Source organism: Strongylocentrotus purpuratus, unplaced genomic scaffold, assembly GCF_000002235.5.
Source record: "Strongylocentrotus purpuratus isolate Spur 01 unplaced genomic scaffold, Spur_5.0 spur5_scaffold_5, whole genome shotgun sequence".
NCBI lineage: Eukaryota > Metazoa > Echinodermata > Echinoidea > Camarodonta > Strongylocentrotidae > Strongylocentrotus > Strongylocentrotus purpuratus.
The window spans coordinates 40,454,426-40,463,600 of NW_022145611.1; the positions used below are offsets into that span (position 1 = coordinate 40,454,426).

The following is a 9,175-nucleotide window of genomic DNA, read 5'->3' on the forward strand; positions in this document are numbered from 1 at the left end:
TGCCGTTTTTACATGTATAACCTTTTACGTGTAATTAAATTACTTAAAGTCCAAAAGATTCAAAAGCATTTAGAAACCATTCTTTGATAATAACCTTTGCATAAATAATGACGGTGTTGAAGCAAAATAAGGCATATGGGCTCAAATTAAAATGCGCGCGAAATTTCGAAACTTTTTTAAATTGACATATCTACTCGACCACGACATGTTTCCCAATTCAGGCTTTTTATGGAGGCTTTTCTAACATAACATGAAGTCATGTTTGCAGACTGGATAGGAAGTCTTGTAGTTCAGTCATTGATGATATTTTAAAGGGACTCGGTAACATTCTTCAGATGAAACAAAATGGTGCTAAGGTAGTGACGTCAATACAGTGCCTTAAAATAACTTCACACGTAGCAGACCACTATGTCGACGTGCAAATCTAAAAGTCCCTAATGCAGAGACACAATCACAAAAGCCTTGACTGGCGAAGACATACCAAACACACACGTCTCAGTCACCTAGAAAAATAACCGAGACCCGAGCCCCGTCTTACAAAGAGTTACGATCGATCCAAATCAATCGTAAGTCCTCCAATCAATCGCAAGTTTGCAGTCTCCTATCTCTTATGTACATAGTTACGATTGATATCAATCGCAAATAAGTTACGATTGATATCAACTCTTTGTAAGACGGGGCCCCGATTAAACAAAAGTCACACAGAACGACATCCACACACAGAGCAAAACCTCCGTCGTTCAAAACGTCACGTCCGTAAACCAGATAGGTTGGACTTATAAAAACAAACAAAAACAAAACAAAACAAAACGCGCACATTGTATATAGTTCTTGTTGTGTATCATAATGTAATTGATAAGACGAAAAGATGAGATCAGAGTAATATGTTGTGATTTGATAATTATGCTCAAGATTGTTTGGTAATCTTGTATTTGGTAAATTGCGTCGACTGACATTTTGCTGAGTAGGGAAGAGGAGGGGCGGCGGGGGGGGGGGGAGGGTAGTGACCACTCATTTCTTAAATTTGTGTTTCCCCCCGAAAATAGGAAAATCGCGTCGACCAATTTTTCGCTCAGTTGGAGGGAGGGGGGGGGGATGGAGTAAAGGAGCATTTATTATTTGTCATGTAGCACAACCTCTCCCCCACCCTTGAGCGAAAAAAGCGAAAAAAAATTGACGGGGGGGGGGGTCAACCCCCGCAAACACCCCCACAAATGCGTTCACGACTGATGTAGAGCTTCCGACTCAGTGTTTTTGGAGACTTACAGTTTTTAACAGTTTCGATCGACACTATTGCTTGATTCACATTTTTGTTATTTTGGAAGATAGATTGATTCTTAGAGCAAAGTTTGTTCGTCAGTTCCTCGCTTTGAATCAACGTAAAAGGCCATTGAACTAAAAATTAACATTGTGACTTTTCATTGGTGATCGAATGGAGATGCGAAGCCTGAGTTTAAAGGTAGGAGGTTTGAAGAAATCTTACCTCCGTCACAGGTTGAACCAGCTGGACGGTTTTGAAGCAAAATAAGGCTTATGATTTGCTCTAAACAAGACGCGCGTGACCACTTATTTTTTATTTTTTTGTTTACCTCCTCAAATGGGAAAAATCGCTCAGATATTTTCACTTTGTAAACAGTTCTTGTTGTGTATCATAATGTTATTGATAATAGGAAAAGATTATATCAGAGTAATAAGTTGTGATTCATAATTATGATCAATATTGTTTGGTATTCTTTACTAATTGTACATTAAAAACAATGAAATGCATATGTGACTTGAAATGATTTAAGCATAGTGCCTGATATCTCAGTGCTTCTATTCAGCGTGGTGCATTGCTAGAACTTCAACGTCCTTGTTCTTTGATCCTGATATATCTTTTAGTTGTTTAATCTTTTCATGATCTTTAAATTACATACCTAATGGTTAAGGATTTTCTATGCGGGATATGCCATAAGTCTGTTCTGGTAAATCAAAAAGGTCTATTATGCACACATTATAGAAAATGGTAAATAAATCATGCGCTCATGTGTCTGACGCATCATATAATGATCCCTCTGAACTATTCATAGCGTGGATCTGCATATTCTGGCCCGATTCACAAAGGAGATTTGACGACATCCCGAGGTTTATGTACGTCATATGACGCGTTTTGACGCATTTTTTACAAACCTAGTTTGTAAAAACGCGTCGAAACGCGTCATATGACGCACGAAAACCAAGGTTTGTCGACAAACCTCCTTTTTGAATTCGGGCCGTTGTGTTTTGAAAAAGTTACCCTTTTATCATAATCATCCATCAGAATTGGAGAGAAGTAAACGACAGTAGAAACGGGATAGGCATTTTAATAAAAACAAGTTATCAGTCCAGTAGAATATACTCTAAATTATGTGATAAAGGTGTCAAATTTGTTCATTTGAACATCGTTAGCTTATTGAAGCATTTTGATGAAATTGGGTCTATATTATGCAATAATGATATTTACGTTTCAGCTCTAAATGAGACCGGCTTGATAATTCAGTTGCAGATAGTGAAATAAGTATACCTCATTTCATTTCAATGTAATTAGGAATGATAGAGACAGAATAGGTGGAGGAGTTGTCATATACATAAATGACAATGTTACATTTGAAAAGTTAATAGTGCCTAGTTCAGTAGATCAACTTGAAGTTATTTGCATTCTGATTCGTTTAAAGCATACAAAGCCTTTTATTTTTATAAATTGGTATCGACCGCCAAGTAAAACACATCTATTGGAGTCCTATGAAGAATTGCTGTTATATTTAGGAGGATTTTATACTCTTTTTTGATGAAAGCTTCGAGTAATTATTATGTAAACGTACATTGTACATTGTAAAGCGCTTTGAGAGTGCCTTTGGTCCTGAAATGCGCTATAAAAGAACGAACTATTATTATTATTATTATATATTAATAATATTAATCGGCGATGTTAATTATAACATTGCCAAGATACCACTTATTTTCGATACTCGTAAATATTCACAAATTAATGATATATATGGTTTGTGTCAAATTAATCAATCGTACTCGAGTAACGCCTGAGTGCTCATCATTAATTGATCACATGTTAACAACTTGCCCAGACAAAGTAAGCTCTTTTGGTGTCTTACACAATGGTTTGAGTGATCATTATAATTATGAGTTACTTAGTCTGGAAAGCTCAGGTCAATCATGATGATTCTTTTGTAAATTATGTAATATTTAGGCAATCTCATCAGGTAGACTTTGAAAAGTTGAATGCCGATCTTAGATCGCAGAAATGAGATGAGGTAGAAGAAGGTATTGACCTCAATAACGCTGTAAACAAATGGGAAGTACTCTTTTAGACACAATAGACAAATACATGCCGTTGAAGAAGAAAAGGGTACGCAAAAAACACTCCCCTTGGTTGAATGAATGTATATTTAAGCTCATGAAAGATCATGATAAAATGAAAGGTAAAGCAAAGACGAAAAAACAAGACGTTTACTGGAAACAATACATTTGAGAAAACACTTGAGAAATAAAGTAATGTTTGAAATAAGGAGAGTAAAGAAAAAATATTTCGTTGAAAAACTAGATGCTTGTACGGATAGAGCGAAATATTGGAGAGTATTAAAAGCACTGATTCCCAATACGAAATCAGCTACGAATTTTCCCTTCCCTATCGATGAATGTAAAAGAGTAGCAAATGATTTTAACGAACATTTTGTCAATGTTGGAAAACAATTTGATAGCAGTAATGGTAATAAATGTATCAGTTACGAAGAGTTTGAAAGTACAGAAGCCATTGAGAGCAAAGAAAATATCTTTTCTGTTCCTGTGTTACATAGTCAGATGTTCTGAAAGAAATCTATCGACTAAAGAATAAGATATCAGTTGGGGTTGATGAAATAGATTCTTACATGCTGAAAGCCTGTGCACTGGAAATTGTGAAACCTCTCACATATTTAATTAATAGGTCATTGTCTGAAGGTAGAGTTCCTTCCAGAAGGAAGGTGGCTAAGGTCATTCCCACTACATAAAAAGGGTGATAAAGCTTTAGCTAATAATTACAGATCTTTATTAACGTGCTTGTCCAAAATTTTAGAAAACATTGTACAAAAACACTCAATTCGATTTTTGGAAAAAACAACATTTTAACCAAAGATCAATCGGGATTCAGGCCGAATGGCTTCAATTAGTTAAGAAGGGTTTATAATTATACAGGAGCCCTTCATGTCGATGTGCGAAAAGCATTCGATTTGGTCGATCACAGAATTCTCTTGAGAAAATTGTCTGATTTTGGTATAAATGGTATACTGCACAAGTAGTTTTATTAATATTTGGTTAACCGTCAAATGTTTACTTCGATTAAAATGTTTCTTTCAATGAATTGATATTAACGTATGGTGTCCCTCAAGGCTCCATACTTGGCCCAATTTTATTTCTAATATACAACAACTTCTCATTATTGCCATCTACATTTATATGCAGATGACACAGTTATTTATTTCTCAAATGTAAACCCTATTGTTGTACAGTCTGTTCCTAATAATGAATTAATTTCTCTTTCTGATAGGATGTGCCATAACAAACTTTATATAAATTGTGAAAAAACAGTATCTATGTTAATGGGAACGAAGTCAATGCTTCATAAACATCAAACATTAAACTTAAAACTAGGTGGTAATGTTATTAATCAGGTTCAGAACATAAAATACCTAAGAATGAATATAGACTCTGAATTAAAATGGGATTTATATTTATGTGAAGTAATTAGGAAAGTAGTAGACAAAGATTTGTTTTGTTTTATTTTGTGCCTCTAATGAGGTGTTTATTTACATTCAAACATGAAAATAAAGTTGTGAGAACAAATACAATTGACGCACAATTTTATCAATAGAGATCACATGTTTTTTTATTAACTATACAATATTTTGCTACTTTTCATCTAAATTGCTTGTAACAGTTTCTTTGGCAAACTCTGATCTGGCTTTTTAAGCTCCTGATTTACAACAATTCTGTTTTTGATTTCTCTTTCAAATACGTATCTTAGTTTGAAACGGTTTTCATTAAATCCATACTTATTCCGGGTGACTAACATTTTGTATATACACCAGAATGCGATCGTTGTTACAACGTCTATCTCTCTGTCAATATTAATCTTAAGTAAACAGGAGATATCCATGACAAAATCAATATTAAAAGTGTACTTCACAACATGTTTGATATCATCAAAGAAATTCTTATTCTGTTCACATTGGATAAACACATGCACTATGTCCTCTATGACATGACACTTGGGACAGTATCTGTCGTCTGCTAATCCCCATTTGTAAAGATTGTTTCTAACAGGTAGTATGTTGTACAGCAATTTAAAATTGAACTCCCTTAAGCGATGTTCCCTTGTATATGTTAAATTCCTTTTGAACACGAAGACCAGTCAACAGTTCTTTGTAGTATATTTCCCCCAAAAAGACAGCACCTGTTGTTGTTGAATATATGTTTAAAAAATATCAGGTTGTAGAAACGTTTGCTGCTTACGTCACTGATAGGTAAGGACACTCTTCCAAATTTAAAATAAGAAATTCCAAGAGGGTGAATATAATATACTGGTTCAGTTTCTTCCTTGGTAAGATCACTGAACCATATCCTTGGGATATTTTTCTTTAATTTATGGATTTAGTATAATCGAATAAACAAAAATGGTAAACTTTTTGGGAAGGCTGAGACACATTTTAAATGAATCTTTTCTCTAATTTATCAATCAATTTATCAATTAATAGTCATTCCTCATTTTGATTATGGTGACATTATATGGCAAGCTTCCCCAAAAAACTATCTGGACCAACTTCAAAACTTCAAAATAGGGCTGGTAGGATAATCCTTAAGATAAACCCTCATAATCATACTTCAACATTTCAGAATCACGATCTCTTAAAATGGGAATCCCTAAAAACCAGATGTAAAAAGCACATGTTAATAATGCTGTATAAGATTTTCCACAATTTAAGTTCAGATTACGCCTAATTTTCATGCAACAACGTCCATCCCGTAATACACAAAAATCCGGCTAGTATTGATTTTACACACGGGAAGGATAGGGGGTGCTTTCAAAGGAAGGGAACATACATCCGCGTACCCTAAATAACACTGAGTGGGGGCCGAGCTTGTAATGCAAAATTATTTAGTTACAGGAAATGAAAAACGAACCTACTTGAAAGCAATGCTTGTTAGGTGTAGATTAAGGTTCATGTTAAGTTTCATGTTCGGTTAACCCTAATAAGGCCGGGCTATTTGAGGTCTTAGTATGGCCGGGGGGGGGCCATTATGGCCCCCCCTTAAGATCTCGGCCGCGAAGCGGCCGATCGCCGCGAAAATTTGCACGCATGTCAAGTGAAGTGTATAGAATAATATGATAATTTCAATTTTTTGAAAACTTCACTCATTTGCATATTTATGGTAATTTATGCAAATAAAGTCATAAAACTCACATTTTTACCCATAAATCATATATTATTCATAATTAGGCATTCTTTTTCACTACATATATTCATTAGACCATTCTGAATAATAATACAACAAAAAAATTTGGAAGAGCTAGCTTATTCCTTATGTTATCCCTTGTTTTGATAATTTCTTATGTATTTCATTGTTTTTTTAACTTATGTATTTCATTGTTTTTGTTGTTTTATTTCATTTCTTACTACAATTCAACTATTTTGACACCCAAAACAACCACCTAAACTTTAAACAAGACCAAATAACCCATGTTTGATCTGTTTTTAGGAAAAATGACTTTTCCATATGTTTTGTACACAAATCACGAAAATGAGCGGTTTTCGGGCTGACATGCAAAGACAAAAGGTCACGTGACCTTGTAACCGTAGGTCCGATTTTCAAAAAAATTCTTTTAAAAGTTGCGCAAGACTCGAAAGAAAAAAGTCAGCGAGTGGCGGGGCGCCATCCATTTGCGTTTTCGAGCAATCAGAAAACTCGTGGAGGGGGGGGGCCATAATGGCCCCCCCGGCCTTATTAGGGTTAAGTTCCATGTTTTTCCTTCTTACCCCCCCCCCCCCCTCTCTCTCTCTCTCTTTTTTTCATTTCTCCTTCTATCTTCTTTTCTTTTTCTTCTTTTCTCCCTTTTCTTTCTCGTTGTTTTCTTTTCGTTTTTTCCCTTTTTTGAGGCCGCCACAAAACTGGGGAAGGACCGCAGCTGATTCGCCTTTCCCCGATCCGCCAGCATTGATTTATGCATATATTTATATATTCAATCCAAAACGTTACAAGCGATACAATTCATGTTTGCCCTTCTTCTTCTCTTTTACCTTCTTTTCTCTTTTACCTTCTTTTCTCTTTTAACTTCTTTTCTCTTTCTTACTTCTTTGTTCTTCTGTCGCTCTCCACTTTTTTAGGCCGCCAAACGCTGTGGATTGATTGATGACGCTCTCTATAGTTGTAATAAAATTGTATACACTACAAAGAGACCAATAAATCAAAGTATTCTTACCTGCTGCACTGGTCCCTTCGAATCCTGCTGACCAATGTTGATAATCAAGGGAAGAATCCCCAAAATAGAAAAAAAAAGAAATAAGTGTTAGTGTGGTCAATGAATATGAATGTAAATTTCCACATTAGATCTCTTATCTCTGTTTTTACTTACTATCTCCTTCCCCCCCCCCCAAAAAAAAAAAACCCAACGACAATTGTCTTGAAGGTCAATGGAAGTCAATAATGAGACATTGTTAAGTTACTAATGTTCAATTATTCCTTATTGAGACCAATGTAAAATGTCATTATTATGAGATATGAATTTTTTAAATGTTGTTATGTTATGCAATGTATAAAAATAGTAAATAAATAAAAGTGATTTTTTTTTCTTTCTTCTATTTAAAATAACTTTTTATGGTCGGCGAATCGACCTTACACCCCTCCAGTTGAATTTCTACGCTACAAAAATGGTGGGTTCAGCATTTTGTTCAGCATTTTGCTCTGTATCTATCCAAGTATAAAGTATTAAGATATTTAGGAGACAGACCTTGCTCTATTAAACACAAAAATTGATTTAGAAATGAATAGGTTCGTCCACTATTCTACAACTAATGTCCAACCATTCGGCGTATTTGGAAACTATTCTGTTGTAATTCCTCAACTACTTTTCTTACTATTCTACAAGGAGCGAATGTCTGAAAATGCCTGTCAGTCCCTTGAGATATACCTCTGTTACACCCGTGAGACCGATCCTAGACCGAACCAACGCTGAACCAAATTTACATGACTTCGAACGACCAAGAACCGGTTAATTTGGAGTTGGACGAACTCTCTTTGGCGGTGTGACCGAGATATAAAAATGCGGTCAGATCTCTTCGTAAAACTTCTAACCGTTTGAGTTACGCAGGGCCCTGTTTCTGAAGATGCTTGGTCCTTTTTACAATTGGTTACTGTTTCAACTAACTTGACATTAGATGGCACTATACAATTTTTCATATTCGAAATTGAGTTGGTCGGTAACTGTATTTTGATTTGCGGTTGTGAAACGGGAACTAATCTCATTATCAATGGAACAAGGAAGCTCTCAAAAACGCAACATGCCTAGTACCCGTAGTAAATCGAATTACAACGTGTGTCAATTTGACTTACGACACGACGTAATGTAATAAATTGAAATTCATTATCTTTAATAATTTTTCCCTAGAGCCAATATACTTAACAAAATGTATTATGATGCTATAGCACTCAGTCTCAATACACTATTTAAAATATAAATCATTTTAATGCATTATTTACAAAGATTTTGTATTTATCAAAAAGTTATTTAAATTTGTTACACAGGTCAAAAACGGCTTCCTTACTGAATCTGCTTTTGGTTACTGCATTTTATTATTGGTGTTTATAAACATAAACATTTTAAACACTTTTTTGTTTTGTTTTACTATCAACCATGTTTCCTCCTTTTTTCTTTCTTTCATTTTTCTCCTTTTTAAAATATTTTTTTACAAATCATATCAAGTTCACTACTCTATGTATTTGCCTAGTTTACATCGTACTATTTGGATGTACTTTATATGATGCAGTTTTATTTGTAAATTCAAGATGTATAAATCCTTTTAGCTTTAACTTTGAATTTTTATCAAAACATCTTGTCAATTCACTTCAATTTAATCCAATAAAGATGTCACGTCACAACACGACGTAA

The 9,175-nt window shown here is 34.6% G+C and overlaps 1 protein-coding gene across 1 annotated transcript in view; it reads right to left on the reverse strand.

The window, feature by feature from the left end:
* LOC115929628 (tenascin-X-like) overlaps positions 1–2,118 on the reverse strand; it is a 44,879-nt gene extending 42,761 nt beyond the window's left edge. The window contains exons 1-2 of the mRNA XM_030999210.1: positions 2,036–2,118; positions 1,484–1,638 (exon numbers count right to left, since the gene is read on the reverse strand). Of these exons, the coding sequence (XP_030855070.1) occupies positions 1,484–1,638; positions 2,036–2,118 (238 nt within the window). The remainder of the gene's footprint in view (positions 1–1,483; positions 1,639–2,035) is intronic.
* Positions 2,119–9,175: the final 7,057 nt, after the last annotated feature.